Here is a 25,768-nt window from a genome sequence, read left to right as displayed (position 1 = left end):
CTCGGGAGCGGCGACAGCTCCGGCTGGAGCCACTGCCGAGGACCGTTCATTTGAGCGGTGGAACTGAAGGCTCGCGGAGCCCTCGCAGAACATTCCAACTATAATGTTTACCAAAGCGATTCACATGAGAAGCCTTTCCTATCAGACAGTCCACAGCATTACCAGTTTCTCATGTGGCCCCTGGGAAAACATCTCACCCCTGCTCTAAATGAATGTATAATGAATAAATACACGAAAACATATTTCTGACATTTCTGCTTTTTTATGTGTTTACTGTCACATATATAACAAAATAAGGACGATACTGTAAACGTACTTTTGTTCTGGAATTTAAAAAATACCAACATGCCAATGTTAACTAAAGTAGGCTTGCAAATAGTTTTACTTGAAATGGAGATTCCTCTTAATTTCTCTGAACACGTGAGATATTTTTATTTCAATGAAAATCAAAAAATTAAAATAAATGATGAATAAAAAAATGTTCTGTTTATTATAAAAAAAAATACATCATTAAAACAAGTTGAAGCCCTAAGAGGATGCTTTCAGTTTCCAGGTTGTGTTTGGGTCCTGTGGAAACTGGAAATCTTGGTAATAAAACAGATACCAAATACCAATAATGGAATAATAGCAATAATTTAAAATAATCTTTTACAAGTGATGAGACTTTTTATTCATGAATCTGAATTTATTGACCGATGAATTCAATTTGATCCCACCCCACACAAACGTCAGAGTCCTCCCCGGAGGTCAGGGACGCTCTGATTCCGTTCCTGTCCATCATGAAGTAGCCTCACTCAGTCTGGTTGTCTTAAATACTGTGTACGCTTCTTTTTTTCTCCGACATATTGGTCTTTGTAACTAGTGTTACGTCAGCTCGTATGTGACTGAGAGAGAGAGAGAGAGAGAGAGAGAGAGAGAGAGAGAGCGAGCGTGTGTGTGTGTGTGTGTGTGTGTGTGTGTGTGGTGCTGGTGGGGGGGGGGGGGGGGTACTCACACCTGCACACATTACCTGCTCTTCATCCTTCTCCGTGCTCATCACTTATCGCCAGGCAAGCACCGAGGCACCGACCAGGATCACAAACCCCGCGGAGAAGCGTAAAGTATGCCTCCCGAGGCGCTTCGGTTTGGACCCGGTGTCTGTTGTTTAATCTTTGGCGGATTTTACGTGGACGAGTTGGTGAATGGATCCAAAGGACACCGAGCCGTAAGTTGCAGGTTCAAGCTGGAAAACTTCTAGTTTGAAGCTTATTGGCTTGTGACTGCAGCGGAGGACTTCCCACATCAAAAACTGCTGCTGCCCGCAGGGACCGCCGGGGAGCTCTGTGAAGACCCTGTGATTTCTCGTGTAGTGGAGAAGAAGATCATCTTTACTGTCCCAGATCTCCTCCACTGAGGATCTGTCACTTCAGGCCCGTTTATGAATACATATCTCGAAGATGAGAGCTGTCTCCTCTCTCTGTCCTCCACTTGGTCGAATGTGGATGGATGTGGCGTCGTGAGGAGGCACTAGCCTGAGGACAGTTTGGAGTTTTTTGCCCACACATTCTTCACCTCATGCAGTTCCTTCGGCCGGCCTGGGCTCTGACTGCCGCCGCGGTCTGCTTCCTCCTATTGCTCCTCCACAGCCAAATCCTGAGAGAAGGTACTGTTTCTGTTTTCTGGTTATAGTTACATACATATGTGCCTGTGTATGTTTGTGGCCAAACTTAGGAGCCAGAGTGCCTCAACAGGTCAGATACGATATGGAAAAAAATGTACTGAAAGGTTTCTGTCTCTGTGGTTTCAGTACCCGGAGACACTAACAGGGAAGTGCATTTGTGCATGCAGTCCCGCGGTTTTAGTCGTCTGTGCAGCGCTTGTGCAGCAGTGATATGGTTACGGTATGATGATGATATGGTAAATTAAGACCAGAGATGTAAAACAAATGAATCAACATCAGTAGAAACTGGTCGGGACGTCCGGGCGGGATAAGGCGCTCAGGAAGCAGTCTGAGCTCCAGCAGAGCTTCGATGTTTTTCGCTATAGGAAACCGAAGCAATCGGAAACAATCTCAGAGATGAAACACTCTACCTGTCTATACATCGTGCCACACACACACAGACTGTACGGTTCTGTACACAGACCGTGCAAGGAAATCTAATGAATGTCATGGCAAGTTATTAAACTTCCTTCTTAGCAATTGTGACATTTATTTTGTTGGTCTGGTCGCTCTGCACTGTTTCATTTCTAGACTGATGTACAGGTTTTATCAGTAACAGACACAATAATACAAAGTGTTTATTTTACTAATGTTCTGGACTATTTTTAATCCTTGTTAAAAAGTAGTTTTGATGTATGTATGCTGATCTCTGTTGTGTTAAGAAAATATATGACATAATGTGGCCCTGCCGGTACACAGGATTTAGGCTTGTGTAAAACTCCACTCTCTCAATGCAGGGGCATTACACTTTTATTACAATTATGATTAGAAATTAAAACTTGACCAAAATCTGATTAGATTCAAGCAGGAGCTAGAAAAGTTTCTTTGCAGCTCTAAAAGACAACAATCGGGAAAACACACGTTTTTCTGATACTTTTTATTATTTGCAATGAAAAGAATGAAGTTATTGATCTTTTCTGAGGGGAGTGGTACTCACACAATGAGGGTAGAGTTAATTTGTTCCTCTGGAGGACTCAGTAACCTCCTACTGTGTTTCACTGTGTGCTGTTATTCTTTCTCCTGTTAACTTCGTCTTGGATTCATCTGCTCTGTGACTGCATTTAACCTCTAACCATCATATTTACCATCATCTATTTTTTTAGTTTACTTTAAGCATTTGATCTTGTTTCCCCACCTAAGAAGTGGTTTAGATACTGCTACTCATCCTCTGAGACCCCTGCAACTTTCTTATAACAGGGTCATTGCTGGTGGATCCCTTATTTTCTTTACTTATCAAATTCTTCATCTTTGATAATGTTCCTTTTCTATTCTCCTATATCCTCTGAGATCTTTCACTTTAAGCAGATCTTCAGATATTGTAGTCTAGCTAGTCGGAACAATCTATCTCTTATTAGCAGTCACTATTATTTATATCAGTATATGTCATATATCATATCAGATTATTCGTGATATTTTTTAATTAATATGAAGTATTTACGTGATATAAAAGTGTCATATTACAATGTTATAACAATGCCAAGTGTTTACTTGCATAATACACATGACAGGAGACAAAGTCAGGAAAACGGGAGTTTCATCAGCAATTGCTAACAAAGCACAAAGCTTTGTAAAATATGCAAGAAAACTGTTCCTGGCTATGACGGCATGTGAAGAGATGATACAAGCAGCTGATGGTATGTGACCTAAAAGTATATAAATTACTCCATCAAACTCTCTCGTTAGGCTCAATATGACAGGAAGAACAAAATAGTGCATGGAAATTTATAATGCAGTTACATGGTAGTAAAGGAGGACTTTAAGCAGCTGGTTCAAAAGCCGAACTCAACATACAATGTCTCATGTAAAAAGAGACATTGAAGAGTTCTGAAGAGTTAAAAGGTTAAGTTACTTCAGTTATTATTACTCGAAATTACAGCGCTTTGTCTTTATTCCATATGTAGTGGCGACAAGAGCAAAATTCTGTCACGGATACAAATGTTGGTGATCGTGACTTTAAGTGCAGGCAATGTCTGTTGAACGTGACCTGTGGAAAAAAAATACAAACAGAGAATAAAACGTTGCATTTGCAGGGGGATGCTTTATACAAACGTAATATTATAACAAATCTTTTATTTAAAAAAAATGTATAGATTTGAATAATTGCTGTATGTGTGACAATATTCACGAACAGTTTTGTGGAGCTTGGCCTGCACATTGAGGAAGAAATAGGGTACATATATGCAAACATACATAATGATCATTATAGTAAGTAGATAGATAGATAGATAGATAGATAGATAGATAGATAGATAGATAGATAGATAGATAGATAGATAGATAGATAGATAGAGAAGGAGAGAAAGGACAGACAATGCTCTTAATTTTGTTTGCACTAACAAATAAATTGTACTGCTTACAAACTCCAGTCACCAGTAAAACATAATAAATATAATTGTCATAATTTTCTTGAAACATTGCATTATTTACATCCTTAGCTGAGTGATTCTTGCCAAAACAAGTATCACTGCAGTAGTAGAGAACTTCTTTTTGTGTATGCAAACACTACTTAATAGCGCATTAGATAGGGATGGCTCAAAAATTGTATCTTCCTTCCGGACTCATCTGGCTGAAATGTCGCCAACAGTGTGAAAATTTCAGTGTTCAGGTTTGTTCTGTGGTGGATAGTAAAGAAAAGAAGGAAGCGCAGAGCATTTTTACAAAGCCTTGTCCCTGAAGCACCACACACACAATACTCCAGCTTAGTGTTGGAGTCCCACTCGTACTTTGCATTCACTAAAAACACTGATATAAAATTGCTCAGTGATCCAAGTGGCAAAGCACCACAGCGTTTACTTTAAAGAGAACAAAAAAAAAAATCAACCTGTTCTGCTTTCATCTCTAGCAGCACTGATTTTTCTGTGGTTGTCAGTACTAGTTTGCAAAAAGCACCTCATTAGGGGGTTCTGCAGTGTTGAATATGTCCCTCCTTTGGGATACCAAGAGAGCAGTAACATTAATAAGCTCAAACGTTTCCAATGAAAAGTGAAAATGAGTCAATAAGTTGTGATCAGAAAGGGCCAGTAAAAATTAAACAATGTCTTTTGCCTCTATGGTGTAAGCTGGATTGTGTCCAGTAAGTTGAGCAATTTTAATTTTGGAAAAGTGGACAAAGTTGCAAGGAGCCAGATCTAGTGAACAGGTCAGCTGATGAGCAAACATTTTGTCGATGTAGCCTAAAAAATGCATCTTTAATACAGTTTGTGCCAGCACAGTGCAGCCTCCATGTTGTTGTAGGCTTTCCATAAATATGATTGCAAAAGTCTTCATCAGCAGCTTCTGCAGAGGAAAATCTGCAGGAGAAACATACTAACAGTCATGCTGCATCATGTTCACCTGCAGAAAAACAGAGAGAAACATCTGGATGTCTTATAATCAGTGTTTTGTTAAGCTGCATTAACACTCAACGACATCATCAGCTGTAATATTAAAAACTGGAACTGATATTATAGCAATTTGTGTCAGCCAAGAATACAGTGAGAACATATTCAGTTCTCTCCTCTTTGGTATACTGCACATAAAATCTGCAGTTAATGAAGTGAACTTATTTTTTGTTTACTTGTGGAGTGAACTGAAAAAGATTCCAACTAATAATAAAAGTACAGTGAGGGTAGCATTAGTTAGTGTCTGGGTAGGTCTAATGACTTTTCTCAGGGCCTCATCTTTAGCTACTGCAGGTCTTAACATCCATCAGGTCAGTTTTCCAGCTAGCCAGTGTTGCCACTTGCCACTTTTGAGGCATGGCGTAAAAGCTAACAGTCTTTCCTTGGTTTTTGTAATTGCTATAGCCAGGATAAAACAAAACTGACCCCACAGCTTTTTAGACCATACAGTGTGAAAACTGTAATACATTTATGTTTTAAATTATGGACAGTACAAGCATTTCATGCCCACTTTGAGCTCAAGCCCCTTATCCTGTGAAACCAGGCATACACTCTTTCTACCTTTATGACTTTCTCTTCCAGAGAACTGTTTTGAGCTGTTGCTGGAATATTTTGTCATTGGCTGATAGTGCTGGGATTAGGTTCACAGTTTAAGTTGTTATTATTGTAGGCTCAAGAGACTGGGTGATTACCCATAATGCACTGGGCTTGACCACTTCCCCCTTTTGTGCTACTATTGCACACCATTAAATTTGATCTACTCTTGCTTGTAATTTGTGTTATGTCCTGTTTGTTATTGTGTTTACTCTATGCAATCCTCTGGTGTTCTCTTCCTCTTACAAGGCAGTTCTTTCTTACCACCATCACCAAGTGCCTTCATAGGAGATTGTTAATTTAGTCTTGTCTCTGTTTAATATTGTTTTTCTACCACAAAGTGCGTTGAGATAACTATTGTTGCTAACTGTTGTCTGCAAAATGATGCCCACCCCACGGACATGCCAGATTAAAACAGACATGCCTCCAACTCTAAGCTACAAAAAAACAGCAAAAACAAAACAAAACAAAAAATAAAGTTCATCACAAAGGCAGATTATAGTGGCAGGTTGTGGTTTTTGCTCAGGGAGGGCTGATCGGCACAGGTGTCGTACATTCACTAATCCCACCTCTCTCTTGTTATGCAGTAGCCTGCTGGGACCTTGAGACTCTCTTGCACACAGACTGAGAGGTTACAGCCAGCTTAATAAAGAAGAGCTCAGTTATGATTTGTGTGCAGTTTGGTGTGCTGAGCAGTTATAGCTGAGCACACAGTCTTTATGGTGTGACTGAGGAAATTAACACTGTCATGTACATCTGAGTGTGTGCTGAGGAGACCTTACGGTTTGTGGGATGAGCCAGTAGCGGTTTTAGATACGGGTGACACGGGCGGTTGCCCGGGGCGGCATCGTGGTGGGGGGCGGCATCACGGGCAAAAAATGCTCGTACTCATGCTGCCCCGACATCAGCCAGCGCATATTGGGAATGGCATAAGCACCGATCGGTTTTCTATCGCCCATTTGCTGGGAGCAAGGGCGCCCTTCGTTTGCAAGGTGCGCCTGCTGCTTGCGGCGCAGAGAGGAGAGGGCGGGGCTGCGGATGATTTTCTGACCGGCTGTAGCAGCATCTAATAACCAACTCGCAAAGTTAAACAAAATAAAAACAAACCAACAAACACGAAAACACCAGACATTATAATACAGACTTATAATTTGCACCGATGTTTTTTCGAAATTCTATACACGAAAAGTGAGCGCGAGAGCCTTCGGTGCGCCTGCTCGCTGCTGAAGTCAAAGTAAACTTTATTGTCATCTCCGCTACAGTCCAGTATATAGAGAGACGAGACGACGAGGCTCCAGTTACAACAGTGCAAGTAAACAAACAATAAATATAAGAAGAGTAAGAAAATAAATATACACTTTAGGACTCGGGGTAAAGGGATCAATAACAATTTAAAATTTACAGTTTGATGATTTAGAGTCTCACACACAAGCCGTCGAAAGGGGAGGGGGGCCAGTTGCTTCTGTTAGGGATAAGAGAAATATTTTTAATGTGTATCTGCTCATTATATTGTTTTATGTACTTTAATAAAGGCTTGTAGAGCAAGGCCACTTTTAACTCACAAACTAAGTGCTCAGCCAGACTGAAAAACAGGAAGTTTTAGTGCACAGGCATATTAATAGATAAGACACTGAAATGAGGAACTTGCCATATAAGCAATGTTTGAGACTGTGTGACGTGTAAAGTACCAAAATAACACCAATATGAGCCACAGATGATTCTAATGTTAGAGAGCTCTTGCAACTGGCGTTTGAGCCGTGCAGAGGTCTCTCTCTTCCGGAAGATGAATGAATAAAAGAAATATCAATATTTTAACACACTATGAGTCGGTTTTCTCTGTTCTGTCATGGGGACAAAAGAATCGGGGTTTAATACTTCCAAATAGAGCACATTTCATTTATAATGTTGTAAATCCAAGTCCATTATGTATTCATGATTCATGAATCCTGGGTTGTTTGAAATCTCAGAAATGCACCCTAGACAAAGTGAATCTGTGAACTAAGGTGTAGGTGTGTTAGATCATGTTGTGGTGATCCTCGGGTTGGGGGATGGGTGTTCATACTAGAGTGCAAAATTAAAACCAATGGAAGATGGACAAGAAAAGTTCAAAGCCATCAGGTCCTCAGTTTAGAAAAAAGAGAAAAGAAGAGGAGGAGAAACGAGCAAAAGATGCAGGTAAGCAGATGTGTGATTGGATAATGGCAGGTCATCCTGAAACAATCAGAATCAGAATACTTTATTAATCACTAAGGAAATTATGTGGATTACAGCTGCTCCAAGAAGAAATGGTAAAAATAGCAACAGTAACAGACTAAACTCCAAACAATACATTATGTTACAGATTTTAATATTAATTAGTCATTGTCAATTGTTGATTTGTCCTGTTCTCAATGTATGACGAATTATGATGGCTGTTTGGTAGCCGTTTGCATACTCTCTTTCTCTTCATGTGTGTGTGTGTGTATACAACAGTTTTATGTTAATGTACAATCCTTAATATGTTTTGTGTGTGTGTGTGTGTGGGGGGGGCGCCAGAGGGAGTGTTCGCCCAGGGTGCCAAACAGGCTAGGACCGCCACTGGGGATGACTGTTACACGGCAAATTTCCCAAGAGAGGTGGGAAACTGAGCACTGTTTTATTGAGTGTAACGAGAGGCCTGTGACTGCAAGAGATTTGGGTTTTGTTTTGAATTCACACACCAGTAAAGACAAAAACTTGAAGAGGGGAAAGAAATGCAAATAGACTTTATTTTTGAGAAGGGGGAAAGTTTACCAAGGTTTTTATGTTTTCTTGGAACCAATTTCACACCAGAAGTCTAGTCTGTGTGGTATGTAAAAACCACATAAGATTTCAAAGGTTGAGGGTAAAATTTGTTGTATTGCTTTTACACCCGGATGTATTTTATGTAATAAAATGCAAAGGCTTGAAAAATGTCCTTTTCAGGATTTTGCACTAGCTGCATGGTAGTTAGCTTGTTTTGATTAAAGATTTTCTTTTAGTTGTGTGTGGTTCAGGGATTTAGGCAGACCTGAGGACTGTACTATGAAGCAGGACTTTCCCTTATCAAGTTAAGTTCAAGCTTAACCCTTCTTTTTACAGGGGTCCATTGCCATGGTAACCTTAACCTGCTGCAAACTTGTTCCAGATTAGGAATCAGCTGATCAGTTCTCTAGAAAGCTGTGCCTCCATTCCTGGAAGAACTGTGACAGTTGGAAGGTTTACATTTTTTTAATAGAGTCAAAAGTCTATTTCCCATTCTGTGTGATGTATAGAATATATATTTGTATATGCAACTTTATTTATTTAAAACAGTCTTATGCGACAGACTGGCAACCTGTCCAGGGTGTACCCTGCCTCTCGCCCTAAGACAGCTGGGATAGCCCCCTCCACTCCGCTCTTCTCCATGACCATGAAAAGGAAAGGTGGAAGAGAATGGACTACTTGCTTATAATCTATTATAATTCTTTTGTATATAAATGACAAAGCTGTGAGTAGTAACTCACAGAAGTCAGCATTTTTGCTAGTTTTCCTTCATGACTTAAAATAGGCTAATGTGTATTACTATAGCAGCTCATACTGATCCATGTGCTTAAAGCACACACATTTAATACTACAGTGCTTTTCTTCTCTCACACACTGTTGTGTTGTTTTCAGTTATTGTGCGTTTCATCTAGTTTTATTTTGTGTTGAAAAATCAGCCACTTTGTTGCCAGTACACTTATCAATAATTGTGGTTGGTCAGATACTACAACACCACCTCTTTAATGTGAATGCACAAAGGAAACACAAGTTGAGCCAGAGTCATGTGATCGCTGCCGTTCACGTAACAGAAAGTTGGCCTCGGTATGTTGAGCTCGATTCATAGTACAAGCCTCAAATTCTATATGAGAAAAGAAACTGTCCTTGATGTGACAATTCCACTCTGGCTCTTTGTGAAAGTGATTTTTGACATTTCTGGTCTGATACCAGACTTCTTTCACACTGTGGGTGATACCTGGAATTAGTCATGTTTCATAGATGTTACTGTTTTTATTTCAGGTAGAATATGCACTTCTGAGGCAGCCAGATGCAACATAACACTGGCACATTTAAAGCTCTCCTCAGTCTCTGATGTATGACAGAAAAACAATAAAATCCCCTCTGCTTTCCGTGAAGCAGAAACTTGCTTTTTTGTTTTTATTCAGCAGCTGCTTCCGCGTTTCTTCATCATATGCAGATGTTTCAGATAATCAGTGCTGCTGCAAAAAGAGGAATATCATAAAGTCCAGCAGCTGCTCATTGAAATTCATCAGTCATAGCTCAAACAGAGTCAAGTGAGCAGCTGCACGTTTGCAATGATTCTGCAGAGTCTTTTTTGTAAAACGGTCTGCCAGTTTACATGACATCAAAACACAAGGTAAAAAAGCACAATATAAAAGATCAGTTGTAGAACGTTGTTTTGGTTGTCTCTTTTTCATTGATCATCACAGTGTGAAACACTTTAATGAAGACAAACCACAGATCAAGTTTAATTTCCTTATGCTCTCTGTTTACTTTGTGTTAACCTTCCTTTTATCTGCCTGCTCATAAAGCTCGTTTAGATCCTGGAAACAAACCTGTTATGCAGCAGACACGCTGTTGTGCCTGCGGTGTTGAAAGCTTAACTAAGGAAACTTCAGAGCCCAAATTAATTTTCAATGCTCCATTAAGTTGAGCGTATATTCATGGGAATTATGAACACAGCAACTGAATGAAAGAGGGAATCATCAGCTGAGGAAAAAAAAACACACAACAAAAATTAAGAAATCGAAAAGCTCCAGAGAGTGTAATTGGATTTGAATAAATGGGTCTGGAGGAGGAACATCAGCAAGTGATTCAGCGGTAAGCATGGAAGTGTGACAAAAAAAAGCCAAAACCCTCTTGGCTCAGCTAGACAAGATAGGATCTGTTGCCGTGTGCACAAACACTGACAAGCTTTGATTTCCAAAATAAAAGTGTCTTCAGCAGAAACACGAGCTCAACTGAAAACATTAGTTATAAAAAAGTTAAACTATATGTTCCTGTGAAAAATAGAGGAGTCGGACTCCAGGATTTAAGAAAGGGTAATATACAATTAAAATCAGTAGAAAAAAAATCCTATTTGGAAGCAACACTGAATGTGACTGACGATGCCACCTTCTTTTGAAGGGTGGGTCTCATCACTCAATCAAAACGAGAGGTTTATTTCTGAAATACCGATGTTCACGATGCCAACGCTATGTGGTACATCACTTTTTTGCACATGCAACACTCTGTCATGTTCTCACAGGTCATGTAGCTTCTCTGCTGCTGGCTGGTTGTATGTCACATGTGTGCAACATATGCTAACATGCTTTCTGTGATTGTTGTTACAGCAGACGATGTCACTATCCATGGGCTTCTATATTTAAAAAAAAAGCAAATAATAATATTTAATAATAATATATTGCTGAATATTATATAATAATAATATCATATAATAATATTGTAGTAATATTTTTAGTATTTTAATTATGTAATTATTTCAGTTATGCATTTCAATTGATCTTTTTACATTTCATATTTATAAATCAAAGTTTTCCCTGATATTTAACATTGCACTTTAATAATATACTTACATGGTCTACCTAATAGATGTAATAAAGGTATCAATTAAATGTGTCATTAATAAAAATTGGAAATAATAACAGACATTCCTTCTGTTACCTTGAACACATAAGCAGATTTCTGTGTCTGCATTGTTCTGTACAGTTTATGAATGCATTTTGCTAGAAATCTTTATTAGCTTGTGTGGATGGATTAGCTTAATGGATATTTGATGCCACAGTGGCAAATATCAAACATCAAACATACAATCTACAGGAAAGGCCACAATAAATACACAGAGAGGTCACTGAGTGATACTGAAACTAATATGGGCAGTGAAAGCAATCATAAATCCAGGAAATAAAAAAAAACATACAAAATACCCACAATGAAAGTAATTGTAAATTTCCACAGTAATGCTAAGCACACATTACATTGAAGAATGGGGAAGATACAGACAAAGAAAGACAGGAGGCAGGAAAAAGAAGTAAAAAACAAACAAATAGATAACAGTTTGGTGTATCTGTAGATTTGTTTTAATACTTCCTCTCCAAAAGTTGCTCTACGTCATGTTAAACACAACCTCTGACTTCTTTGATAGTTTGCTAGTCTGCTTTAGAGACTTCCATCTCACCCGTTGCTGGATTCTGAATTTGTTTCCTGGTGCACAATAATAGACTCATTACCTGTCATCAGAGAGCCAGCAGACAGCTGCTTTATCACGTCAAAATCAGTTTCACCCTCATCATTATTCTTCTTTCTTCCCTCTTACGGTAAACAATTCAATTTGCAGGGAAATTGAAAAAAAAAAAGACAATAGATACTAAAAGGTCATATCCACTGGGTGTCAGTTTATCTTTTGTCATCTCCATGAATAGATTGTGTGTCAGCTCCCACTGGTAAGGAAACAGCAATACAAGTGGAAAAAACAATGTCCTGTAACTGTTATTATTTTTCTGTAATCTGAGCTTTTCTGCAACAGCCGAGTTTAAAGCGATTCGTTTGGCCAAACAGTGGAGTAAAAATCATACAAGTGTTTCACTGCAGAGAGAAACAGCAACGATCAGAGGAAGGACCCACTGGCAGGTAGTCTGCACAGAAAGTGTACTGCTGTAAAACAAAGGATGATACTGAATGTCAGCTTTAGTCCTGTTAAGTTCAGCTACAACTGTGCCTCTTACAGTGACATTTCTTGACAAAAAGGTTACTTTTCTTGTCCACTTTTAAAGTAACACTTGAACAGAGTTTTTCCAGTGGAGAAATTAACAACCAGGAACTAAAATTCAAAATCACAATTCACAATCAAAATTCAACTAAAACTAATAATTACAATGATAATTCAATGAGCAGGATTTATTTAAAAAAAAATCAGACCTGAAGTTTAACATGACTAGAATAATATCAAAATGAAAATATCAAATTTAAAAACAAGAGAAATCCCTGAGACCAAGAAAACATACTGAATTAGGTTGATGGAAAAAATTCCTGAGGTTAGAAAGAAAGTCCAGACAGACTAGACAGCAGTTTTTCTTACTTTCTAACTGTATTAGTGTCATTTGTTGGAAGCAAAGCTAAATTAAGATCCTCTCTGGTTTGGTGTGATTTTATGACCTTTGATTTGCATGCGGTATGAGAGCAAACAAAGCGATGGAGAAATGTCATCTCCCCAAGATGAACTTTGGCCTTTTGGAACCGGAAAGTAAATCAGTGACTTGACAAATCTTACAGACCTGATTTTATACAGAGAGGAGAAAGAGGGAGAATTTCATAACTACTATCATGGTAACTCTCAGGCAGTGATCAGTTTCCATGCTGCCTTGAGGTTAACAGAAGCGGGAGGTCACATCAGAGAGATAGCTAGAGTGCTATTAATGCAGGCTGTCATATGTAATTATGAACTACATTTTTCCCCCTGGCCTGTCCACCAGTGTAGCAATCAGAATTGTTGTCTGAAGGCCTAAAAATGCCAAACAGATTTACTTTCACAAGTGGAGCATAGTGGCATTGACTATAATGGTCCACTTGATGGTATTTTATTAGAACTTTATTAGGAGTTTTTGTTTTGGATTATTACAAACCAGGAAACAGAAAAGGAAAAAATGAAAGAAAGTAAAGTTGGGGGAGAAAGTTAAGAGAAAGACAGGGAGAGAAAAATAGAGGAGAAGAGGAAAAACACAGAGAAACTTTTTTTTCTCAACACCTGTTGAGGAAAAAAAGAAACAGCAGAGAAACCACGGCAATGACCAGCATAAATAACAATGACAATGTTACTGAACAGCACACAGTACTAATAATACAAGATATTTTTAGAGGCAACAGCAGCCCAATATAGTGTGTGTCCGAGCACCTGTGTGCACACCTGTGTGAACACTTGTGTGTACACCTGTGTGCACACCTGAACTTCATCTAAAGTGTAGTCTCAGCACAGTTGTGTGCAGTGTTAGTGTTAGGAAAGATCATGTTACTGTTAGACTCACTTTTATGAAACTGTTTTCTTTGTATGTGTTTCATCAGCACAGAGCTCAGTTTTAGTGTCAGTGTCTGTCCTCAAATAATAACCAGCCCCGTATGAACCTCATGTACAGAAAGTCACAACTTCATTTAAAGACAGGCTTGTATTAGAGACACACTGTGTGGGTTTTTTTTTCTCGAATTTCCTGTTTTATTAGTATATACTGTTGTGTTTTAAGTGCACACCCTCAGCTTCACTCTTAATGTCAGTATTATTGTATGTGGTGACTCACTCTTGAGTGTGACACTCTGAGTTTGCACTCTGGTAATGAACCATACATTTGGAAAAAAAACAAACAAACAAAAAAAAAAAACAGAAACAAGTGGACTTGTGACTTATATGTAAACTGAGGGGTGAGCTCCTGCCATTAAAAGACACAAATCATGTTGTAGTTTTTTGTTTATCTAACAAAGCTCCTCTGGAGCCACTAACTTGTGTACATAAATCGAATGTGCAAAGTTGAAGTAATACAGCAAGCCTTCTCTACACTAGGGGGGTAATTTGTTTGCATACTGACACTTTTTGTTGCTCATTTGATGTTTTCATCTAGTTTCGATAATGCCATTTTCCTGCACTTAAAGGATCCTGTGTGTTTTGAAGAGGAGAAAGTATGCCTTGTCACAAAGACATTAATCCTCCTGAGTGATTACTTCCGTGACGGACAGCAGCAATGACTCCGAGCTGATAGAAACAACAGCACTGCACCTTTATTCATGTCTCATCGAGGCGTTGCTGACAGCAAACACTGCATGCTGCTTCAGAACCTCTGAGTTCCCAAGCACTTCTGACACTCTGCCATGTTTCAGTCTGACAGGCTTTTCACCCCAGCAGCCAGTATTTCAAACAGTCCCAACTACAGAATGACAGAATGAATACAAAAGCAGCTGAAGGACAGAGTGGCCTCTGAGAGAGGCTGTGAAGCTGTTCTCAAATTATTTAAACTCAATGAAAAATAGTATTAAAACTGCATAGACCGCTTACAGAAAAGTGATCACCAAAATCAACAACAGAAATCGCCTTCACATTTGAAAGCACTTCATGTAACTAAATAAACAATTAGTACTTTTGTTAAATATGTTTGTGTTTCTTTTTGATAAAATGGGTATATGTGATGATTGTAATCCATCCATCTATTCTCTTCCACTTATCCTTATCAGGGTCCTTGGGGAGGGTTTGAGCCTATCCCCGATAGGTCGCCAACCTGATGCAGGGCTAACACAGAAAGACAGACAAACAACCATTTTACTCACATTCAAGCCTATGGGCAATTTAGAATGACCAATTAACGAAGCCAGAGTACCCAGTGAGAACCCAGGCAAACACAGGGAGAACATGCAAACTTCACCGCTCAGAAAGGACCAGTCCCTATATTACTACAGTTCGTAGTATTCCTTAATGGACATTTGGCAGGCTTACATTTCACCCTGTTACGCCCCACTCAAAAACGAAGTTGTAAGGAGAAAAACCTCAGGAAAGCAAAGAATCACAGGCCCAGAGTTAATTCATGTACATGGGCGAATGCCTGACCACGTTCCGTCAACTACAGAGACGTGCAGGAAAAGCGCGCCAGGCATCTGCTCAGACTTTATTATATACTGTCCTACTCATGGGTGGAGTACAAGTTCAGGAAAAAACAACTTCTTATCTGGTGATTGCATACGAGGCTGCACAGGATGCAGCCTTGCAAGACAAAGATGGACAAGTTGATTAACGATCTTGTAGTGGGTTAAAACAATACATGTGGGTGTTGTCTAAACTCGAGCACCTTCCTCATGTGGTCACTTTGTTCCAGCTAAAGAATTTGCTGACACGCTATGTACAGGCATTACTACGAAATTCCAATAAGCTAAACATAAACAATTATAAAGGTAAAATCTTTTAACATTCGCTCCTGTTTTTAGCAGATTTGAATTGTACAGCAAAACACATCATTTATCAGAACATAACTTCTTACAACATGTATTTTCAGTTAGTTCGTCATAGAATGCATTTGCTGGTTTTTATGGGCAACTTAGACACTTGTATCAGAGTCTACATCATAGTCATCACTATCATCATTGTCATAGTAAACGTCGTCTTCTGATCTTTATTGATCTTCATGGATGCGTTCAAGAACAGAAAGAACAAGAACTTAAATCATGTTTTCCAGTTCCTACCCATGGGAAAAGGGCGTGGAGAACTTTCTGTCCTGTGATAGGAATACTTATGACTCTTCTACTGCAGAAAAAACCCCTCTGTGGAAAGGGTGCTGGGTCCAGTTATCTTACTGCTGTTATGATCCCAGCAGTCTTCAGAGTGTCATCGTATGCACAGTACAGTGACACAGCATTAGGTGATGTTCATAGGAAACTGCTGTCATCACCACCATAGCTTCTGGTTCCTGTGCTTTTCACAGAATCATGATGTCATCCTCGGACTCCCCCTGCGCTGTCGATGGAGCTTGGCACGCTCCCCTCATCCTTCAGGTGCCCGTCTGTTGTCCAAAATCTCCTCTGTTGGCCTCCGGAAATCCCCCTTGGCACAGCTCTCATTCCAACGCAGCTTCGTGGTCCTTGCTGCGGCTCCAAAGTCTAATCTCATGATGGGCCCCAACCAGCTCGACCTTTGACCTCAACCACTGCCTGGGCTGTCAGCTATGCCTGGAATGGTTCTTGCTTCTCACCGGGCCTCTGAAGATTTCTCAGGAGATGACTGCTGCACCTGTATTTCCTTGCTAGGAGGAAAAACTTCTATTTGGAGAGCATGTCAACAATCATCAAACCACATTCTTTAGTTCAGTGAACTTCACTTATAGGCCATCAAAGCCTCATCTGAACATTGATGCACCACTTGCATAGGTTTAATACCTGTTGAATAACTGTTAATCACACAAATCGCTGCAAAAATCATATAAAACATAGTTTAATGTTAATTCATTGTTTCATGTTAATCCTGGACCCCTCCTCTTGACACATGGACACTCCCATGAGTCAACTCATCAAAACCAGATTCCTGTCTTAAAGAAAAAGGTCAGCTAGATCATGTCCCAGGCAACATCAGGGCATCTCCTCCTCTGGAGCAGCACCACCTCGGACCTATAATCCTGCAATAAAAGATGTTAGTGTGTTTTGCATATTAAGTTTGCTTAAAAACTGGCTCTGCCAGGAGCCTGCATACACACCATCATGGCCTGAAAAACAAGATCTGGAAGTGAAATCAAACTTCACACTTATAAACAATTGTATCATAAGAGTGATAAAGCATTCAACATCAGCAAGACAAGTATCATGTGCAGGTTTTTTCAAATCAGTAAACTACAATTATTTCCATAATTTGCCTTAGACATGGATCATCCCATGTACTCAGTCAACATTAATGTAATCGCTGACTTCCCTTAAGCAAAGTCACTCAACTCATCAGTCAGTATGAGCTCAATGGTGGTCAGCTAATGAGCCCCATATTAAATTATTTCATAAACACTGCATCTCTTATTTGTTTTTCTCATGTCACTTGTCCGCTTCTGCTGAATTCTCTACATGTACTCTTAGAAAAACAAACATTAGCAATACAGATAGATGGTGACCAGGCACAGGTCGACAGGTTCCAGAGGTGCTATCCATAGCTGTGGAAAGAATGTTATTCACATCATCAAAGTAACCTTCACATTTTCCCCAAAACACAGTGTAACAGCATCACCACTCATAACCTGTAAATACAGTTTCTTCACACATAAACCCAGAAATCCTGTAGTAGAAAAACATTAACTAGTTGTTCTGGTATAAATCACATGATCAAATCACATGAAGAACTGTAATGCTGTAGAAAAGAAATGTAAATGTTAGCGCTGCGCAGGTGTATACACTCTTTCTCACAGTAATCTCTATGAGCAACACAAACCCATGAATAACACACCCCTGGTAGATTGACGAACACAGAAAGCGGCATTTAAAAGTTAAATCGGTATGCAACCTCGGATGTTGCTGTCATCTTTCTGCTCCTGTAAAAAGAAACATGTAAATTCATCCACCCTTTTGGCCTGTCTAGGTGGAGGTTAACTTTGAGTCGTGGTCAAGTCTTGTCAGCTTTTACCAGTCAGTCAGTTTGTTTTTATTTCCATTCATTCATTCATTCATTCATCCATTCTTTCTTTGCTGATAGTGGAAACTATCGCCGCATTTGATTTCCACCCTCAGCAAAATGACGTCATTTCAAAAGAAAAAAGAAGAATTTTAGATCGGATTATCTCGCTGAATCCTTTTTAGGCAGGGACTCTCATTTTCTAATTGTCCCAAATAAGTGACTTTCTCCTGAGCCCATTTTAATGTGGAGAAACTCACTTGTAACAATTTTCTTGAGGACGTATCGTATAGCGCTTCTGATCGTGCAGATCTGCTCAAACAGAGATTATCGAACAAAACTTTCAGTGCACTGTGAAAGTATCAAAATAAAAAGGCCTTGTTACGTCATGACACAAGCTCCTCATCTCAGGAGGGTAAATCATACCACTAGCATGGTTTATCATACTACCATACTAATTGGCAGGCTCAACTTCACAACAAAAGAAAAATCATCAGCTGCACAACACACAACATAAGCCTAATATGTTATTAGCTATGAGTTTAATCCCCAGGTCTGTGCTTCTCACTCATTTAGGCCACACACACCCATTTTATTCAGTTTTCCTTTTTTCCCGTCATCATAAAACATGTGACATGTTGTCATGCACTTCACAAAAGAAGTTTGTAACTGTCCTTTCTTAAAAGCAGAAAATGAGATTGTAGTTGTTCTTGGCTGATAAACACAAAACCTTTTTCATCTACAATGTAAATTTTGTCTCTTTTTTTACTCTTTTTTTTTTTTCCCAATAGCTGGTGACCTGCAGAATCACCGCTCTCACAATCAGAGGCAATTACTTTTACACAGCGCACAAAAACACTGTGACGTCAGACACATTAACACTCACTTTTTTCATCTGCGTAAATAAATCATTTGGCCAATGGCATGTGCTATCGTGATCCATAAATATGATCACAAGTTTATTTAACTATTTTTCAACCCACCAAAACAAATAAACAAAAACATGATGCTGATGCTATGAACACTCTACACATATGAGTCAAGATGCATGAAAACTGCTCACGGAAACTCTGCACATTCCAGTTATCACAGTTCTATTTCCCTCTGTTTGAAGAGTTCTCAGCCAACTCCTGATCTGATAATGTGTAGCTTGCTCATCAGCTCAGAAAAGACCAAAACGCAACCTCACACAGTGGTTGCGTGCTTTGCCCCACAGTGGCAAAGACTTGCACTTTCATATTCAGTTCAGCTTCTCCGTCATGTAGTTTTCAGCTGTTTCATACAGGGTTCAGCATATTAGTTGTTATTATAGGTTTGCTCTATATCTCAGCAAGGTCTCATCCAGGATGACAGGTTTTCAAGCAGGTCAAGTGCCTCTATGCACTTAATTAGTTAAAAATATTTACCTATTTTACTTCATATGTCATTGTACTGAATTTGAGCAACCCTAAGCTTAATGCCGATTACTTTCAACAATTATCCACCTCACATCATAACTGACTGAGGTGCCTCTTCATATTAATATTATTTCATCATTAACACCAGTTTACAGGTTGTTATCCTTGCTATTATTAGTATTAATACATTAAAGATAAGTTCTAATGTAATTTTTGCCGTTCGTTTATTTTTCATTATTCAGTCGGGTCTGTTTCCAACCCTTTTTAAACTACTTTGATCTCCAGTTTTCACTTGATGGGGGATTATTATGTTCTTCCTGATATAGGTGAGTGTATAACGGGTGGTGCTGCAGATGCGGCTGTAGGAACGGGTGGTGGATTAATAAAAGGATTGCGAGGACTGCACAGTGTCTCGTCTGATTTTACGTTGAATACTGTTTTGCACGCCCCCGTATCACAGAGTGAACGTGTACTGTGATCTCGGGTTTGTCTACAGCTTGTGAAACTAATTGGTGAACACTGAACACCTCTGTGTCTTCCTCACTTTCCTCAGCTTGTTCTCTATCCTCTAGTCATTCATCCTCATGCTGACACCTTCCTGTCCCTGACCTGCAATTCCTTGAGAAATGACCTTCCTTTCCACATGTCCAGCATTTGTTATCTTTCTTCTCACCATCTTGTTCTGAGCGTCTGTAACCTCTCCCTCTGTAACTTCCTCTGCCTCTTCTCTGTCCCTGCCTTTGTCCCCTGAATCCTCCTGAAAATGCAATAAATCCTGTGGCTGGATCTACTGTGAAAGTACCTGCGTCTTTCTCTTTTTTTGTAACTACATGGAAAGCATGTTCTGCATACTGCAAAGCCTCAGGTAGAGGCCCTGTGTTCCTGGTCACCCAGTGTTTCTCTACGTATGTCTTTATGGTAGGCATTGCTGCCGTTGGTGTGGGAAGTGATGCTGGTGCATAAGGTGGAGGGTGGCTGCACGCAGCTAGAGTTCCGCCTAAAAGGGGATTTTGCTTTTTTGATTGCTTAGCTTTCAATTGCTGTTTTTTATTTTTATTTTCTTGACGTCTATTTACTTCCTCCTCCCAGGCTGCATGAAGCTGCAATTCGTGTGCACGTCTACCTTTCGTTTTTAAGTTCTTTGTGTCATTTAGTTCCTCTACTAAAGCTTCTTTTAGCCGAGTTACAGCTGAGGGGTTGCATTTTCCTTCCCAGCTGGGACATTTTGTTTTCTTAGAATTTCTCCATCTACAAACACTAATTCGTCCGGCGCCTGGACATTTTTTCTCTAGCCACTGCTCGTCAGCAGTGAGTTTGGTGGGCTGATTACCCATTATCACAAAACTGCAGAGCCGTCTCTGGCACGAGACGCGGGGGTGGTTGCTGACACGCCCTTCTACTTTGTGCTAATCACGAAGCGGTGTCAGTTTTATGGGATGAAACCCAACCTTTCCCCTTTGTCACCAGTACTTGAGCTCCTTACAGTAAATAAAAAGACAGTAACAATGGAAGTAGTTCAGCATCTTATTGTGCTGTAAAAAATCACCTACTTCCGACACACAGAAAACACAGACATTTACACACAGTCGTGCAGATCCTTACGGCGGATCACTCCTAAACCCTTACGGCGGGTGAGACCTTTAACGTGTTTTACTTTACAATCCTTTCGGCGGATTAGTCCTCAACCTTATTACACGTATTTTTAGAAATCCGTACAGTGGATTAGACTGTCAAACCCTTTCGGCGGGTGAAACCTATTTCCGTTTTACGCGAGTGTGATTGAGTGGATTCTTTACCTTTCCAAGATCTCTCCGTCTATGTATGAGATCTTTCACTGGATCCCAGTGCCGTGGACCACTTAATAAGAACACCGGCCTGGACCCGAATTAACGTCCCAGGACTTTCACTCTTTCCTAGAGGAGGCTGTTGACAGTCTTCAGTGCGGGCCCCCCACAGCGACAGGATACAGCGTAGATCTCTGGTTTGGAGTCACAACAATCGAGTTGCTTTTTCCAACTCCAGCTCGGAGGACCAAGAAATGTAAGGAGAAAAACCTCAGGAAAGCAAAGAATCACGGGCCCAGAGTTAATTCATGTACATGGGCGAATGCCTGACCACGTTCCGTCAACTACAGAGACGTGCAGGAAAAGCGCGCCAGGCATCTGCTCAGACTTTATTATATACTGTCCTACTCATGGGTGGAGTACAAGTTCAGGAAAAACAACTTCTTATCTGGTGATTGCATACGAGGCTGCACAGGATGCAGCCTTGCAAGACAAAGATGAACAAGTTGATTAACGATCTTGTAGTGGGTTAAAACAATACATGTGGGTGTTGTCTAAACTCGAGCAACTTCCTCATGTGGTCACTTTGTTCCAGCTAAAGAATTTGCTGACACGCTATGTACAGGCATTACTACGAAATTCAAATAAGCTAAACATAAACAATTATAAAGGTAAAATCTTTTAACAGAAGTGCTGACTGGGGTGAGGGGTAACACAAAGTGAAAGAGAAAACATAAACTACTGGAGAATAGATGTCATTAAACATGATTTATTGCCCAAAACTACTGCAGTAACACACACACACACACACACACACACACACACACACACTAAGGCCTGCGGCCCAAAACACTACAGCTCACAGCTCTGGCAAAAATGGGGGAAGTGGCAGGGGTGTGGCAGTTTAGGATGGCAGACTATATGCCGTGGCTGACGAGCTGGAACACACCTCAGCTGTGGCTCATGAGGCAGACCTGCAACACAAGAAAAGGAGGAAAAAAACCTCTTCTACAGAGGGAGAGCCACTAGAGGTCAGCGACTGTAACACCACCCCCCCCACATAAAATATCACATACAGTAAACAGACACTTTTAACAACTGTCACCAAGTCCGTTACTGGAGTTAATACTGGGTCCTGGACAGTGCATCAGCCACCACGTTGTCCATACCTCTCTGATGTCGGATGTGTATGTTGTACTCCTGAGCAAGCAACGCCCATCTCATCAATCTTGGGTTATGATTGTACATGTGTTTTTGGAATACCAGAGGGTTATGGTCAGTATAAACCATAATAGGGGTGGTGGTTGACCCCACGTACACGTCGAAATGCTGCAGAGCAAGCAACATGGCCTTCTCAATGGTGGAATAGTTGAGTTGATGAGGCTTGAACTTAGCTGAGAAGTAGGAAACCGGGTGACTGATGCCATCAACTCCATCCTGTAACAGTACTGCTCCAGCGCCAGTAGCGCTTGCATCCACTTCCAGCTTGAAGGCCTTGCTGAAGTCCGGAGCAGCCAGTACAGGGGCACTGCAAAGGAGAGACTTGGCACAGTCAAATGCATGTTGGCACTCAGCAGTCCATACGAAGGGTTCCTTCGGACTGCACAGATGAGTCAGGGGAGCCACTACTGTCGAAAAGTTCCGGCAGAAACATCTGTAGTAGCCCACTAGACCCAAGAAGTGCCTGAGCTCCCGTCTTGTGGTGGGCACCGGGTAGCTCAGTACGGCCTCCACTTTTGCATTCACGGGGCGCACCTGGCCGTGTCCTACTTGTTTTCCGAGGTATGTCACTACCGCCTTGGCAAATTCACACTTTGCCAGGTTCAGAGTTAGGGAAGCCTGGGTTAAACGAGCAAAAACATCCTTCAGAGTACTCACATGATCAGTCCAGCAAGAAGAATATACCACAATGTCATCCAAATACACATTACAATTGTTAATGTCCGCTAACACAAAGTTCATAAGTAGAAAGTGGCTGGTGCATTCCGCATGCCAAACGCCATCACTGTGTACTGCAAGAAATGGTCTGGAGTAACAAACGCTGAGATATCAGAGGCTCTGCTAGTTAGAGGAACCTGCCAGTACCCTTTTAACAGATCTAGCTTTGTTATGTAGGTGGCGGCTCCAATACTGTCTATGCAGTCTTCCATGCGAGGCAACGGGTATGAGTCAGGGACTGTGACTGCATTTACCCTCCTAAAATCAGTACAAAAACGAGGAGAACCATCTGTCTTTGGTGTCAGCAGACATGGAGAGCTCCAAGAGCTATGGCTAGGTATCGCCAAACCATTTTCAAGCAAGTACTGTACCTCTTTTTTCGTTAATTCCCTCTTGAGTGGGGGACACCGGTATGCGTGTTGCTTAACAGGGCACGCATCACCCACGTCAATGTCGTGCTTTAACACTGGAGTTCTAGATGGTACATCCCCAAACAGACTAGGGTGCGCTTGGATCAGATTTTTCACGTCATCTTTCTCGCCATGAGGAAGATAGGAGAGGTACGTGTCTAAGGCACCAAGAACCCCTGAGTTTGCGAGCCTGCCGCTCTGCTGACCTTCACTACCCTTCACCAAACCATCATCATGGTTTATGGGCACAGAAATGAGTGAGATGGAGCCCTCGCGATCGTCTTCCCTAGAGTGAAACAGTTTCAGCATATTTATATGGCAGAGCCGTGTTTTGCGCCTTCTATCCGGAGTGTGAACAATGTAGTCTGTGTCACTGACTTTGCTCTCTACCACATATGGTCTCACAAATTGGGCTGACAGAGATGGACCAGATGTGGGCACCAACATGAGCACCTGATCACCAGGTGATCAGGTGCTGAAGCCATTATACGTGATAATTCAGTATTCAGTATAATTCCGTGATAAACATCCAAATTCACCTTTATTTTTTCTTGGCATTGAAGCAATTAAACTAAACCAAAGAGGTGGTAATACTAATTTTGTCCAGAAAAAAAGAAAAGCATTTTGGATATTCCGTTTTAAAAGTCTGCACCCTAGATGTGTGAATGAGGATTTTTCTATCAATGAGTTTTTGTGAGCTTAAACTTTTTTAATGTTTTTATTATTATTATTTTCCCAGTTACAATATTCTCGCCTGGGTAATGTTTATTTATTTATTTATATTTATTTTATCAGCAAAAGAAGGAGTAGCATTCTAGACATCTCGTTTTAAGTCTACATTTTAGAGATTTTACACTTTAGAGACATAAATGAGGACCTTTCCACAAATGTGCTTTCATGACTTCCTCTTCCTTTTATCTTGCACCAACCTCCTTGTTTTTTTTATGTTCTTATATGTTCTAGTTTCTTTGTTTTTGTATATTCATAATATTCTTCTTATGTATTTCACATATGTGTTATTTTGAGACAGCTGGGGATTATGTGTCGTTCCCCCCCCCCCCCCCCCATCTTCATCATTAATGTTTTGATTTTGATTTTTTTTTCTGTTTCCTGTCTTTTATTTAAGCAAACTTCTACAATGTTTTACTGTGACACTGATGAAGGCCACAAGCCGAAAAGCGTTGGTCACGTAATAAAGTTGTTCCTCTTCCCTTAAGCGTTGCTGGAGTTCCTGCATTGTGAATTGTTTCATCCTCTCCATGCACCTTGGAAGTAGGTGAAGTTGTACCAGAAACTTTTGCTGTGATTCACACAAAGGCCCTCGCTAGATGGTAGAATCAAACTCAAGAACTTTCTGTGAAGCAACAGTGCTAACTACTGTGCCACCATTCTGCCCATGATGAACATAATGAGTGTATAAATTAAATAAATAAATAGATCACAAAAGAACCATAAAGAAAAGGTATAAATGGAGAAGAACATATTATAGATAGTATACAGGAATTAATTATTACGTTTCAGGAGATCCCTCAAAGGTGCCGTGGATATCTGACCTCCCATTCTATGCCCAGCTATTAAAAACCTCATAGCAGAACAAACATCTCCTTCTCTGTTTTTCTCTTTTGTTCTTTTTGGAAAAATTTGTGTCCACAAAGGTGTTTTCCAGACATGCCTGTTGACAAAAATGACCAGCTGCCCAGGGAGTAATGCTGCTGAACCTTTTGAAAATGCCTCATCTTTAATGAACTTCTCCCCTTGTTGTTGTGGCTGTTGCTGTGGCCACTGCTGCTTTTCTGTTGTCGTTGCTGTTTTTCATATTGTGACCCTGCTGACCCCTCTCTGAACGGAGCCTCTTGTTTTCTCTTTTCTGAGCTCCTGGCTGTTGTGAGTCAGGACCTCTCAGGAGAGGCGATGGTCCATCCATAGCCCTATTGATGACAGTTCATCAGCATGCAGGGGGGACTGCTGCAGTCACCACAGAAACCACATACACCCAACCTCTTCAAATCCCAAGGCTTTAATCTTCTACTGTGATTCGATTCCACTGCCCTCTATTTTTTCCTTTTCATGAGAAAAATTTATTTAAATAACAAATTGACAGAATGTGTTATCGTAATAAAGGAATTTTAATTTTGTTTCTGAGGATTAATTATACATCTGCATAGATGAAGGGGTGAGGGGTTGTATGGGCAAATTGTATGGGTCCCTGCAAATGTTTTTCAAAGCCTTCATGTTAACGTAGGAGCTTGAAAGCTCATTTCTCAGTCAGTCACCGGTAACTTGCTCGTACCAGATTGGACTCCTTTTACCTTCAGAACTGCCTTAATTCTTTGCGGCATAGATGCAGCAAGGTTCACATTCATCAACTGTACAGCCAAATCTTCTATTCCAGCATATCCCAAAGATGCTTTCTTG

General features: G+C 40.4%; 1 protein-coding gene and 1 long non-coding RNA gene across 3 annotated transcripts in view; one reads left to right on the top strand and one right to left on the bottom strand.

Moving 5' to 3' along the window:
* Positions 1–546: 546 nt before the first annotated feature.
* The window catches only part of LOC146514986 (chemokine-like protein TAFA-5), a 55,398-nt gene continuing 30,176 nt past the window's right edge, over positions 547–25,768 (top strand). The window contains exon 1 of one of the 2 annotated variants that reach the window (XM_085167289.1): positions 547–1,642. In XM_085167289.1, coding sequence (XP_085023415.1) covers positions 1,555–1,642 — 88 coding nt within the window. In that variant the 5' untranslated portion in view covers positions 547–1,554. The remainder of the gene's footprint in view (positions 1,643–25,768) is intronic. The other variant, XM_085167290.1, reaches the window with a different exon arrangement.
* LOC146514987 (uncharacterized) lies at positions 15,259–17,662 on the bottom strand. The gene is made up of 3 exons (XR_014875193.1): positions 17,406–17,662; positions 15,686–16,968; positions 15,259–15,432 (listed from the first exon to the last, which is right to left on the bottom strand). It is a non-coding gene; the product is annotated as an uncharacterized LOC146514987 (long non-coding RNA).

Source organism: Neolamprologus multifasciatus, chromosome 7 (assembly GCF_963576455.1).
Source record: "Neolamprologus multifasciatus chromosome 7, fNeoMul1.2, whole genome shotgun sequence".
In the NCBI taxonomy this organism is placed as follows: Eukaryota; Metazoa; Chordata; class Actinopteri; order Cichliformes; family Cichlidae; genus Neolamprologus; species Neolamprologus multifasciatus.
Note: the sequence above shows the minus strand (reverse complement) of the source record. Positions and strands in the feature narration are given on the sequence as shown.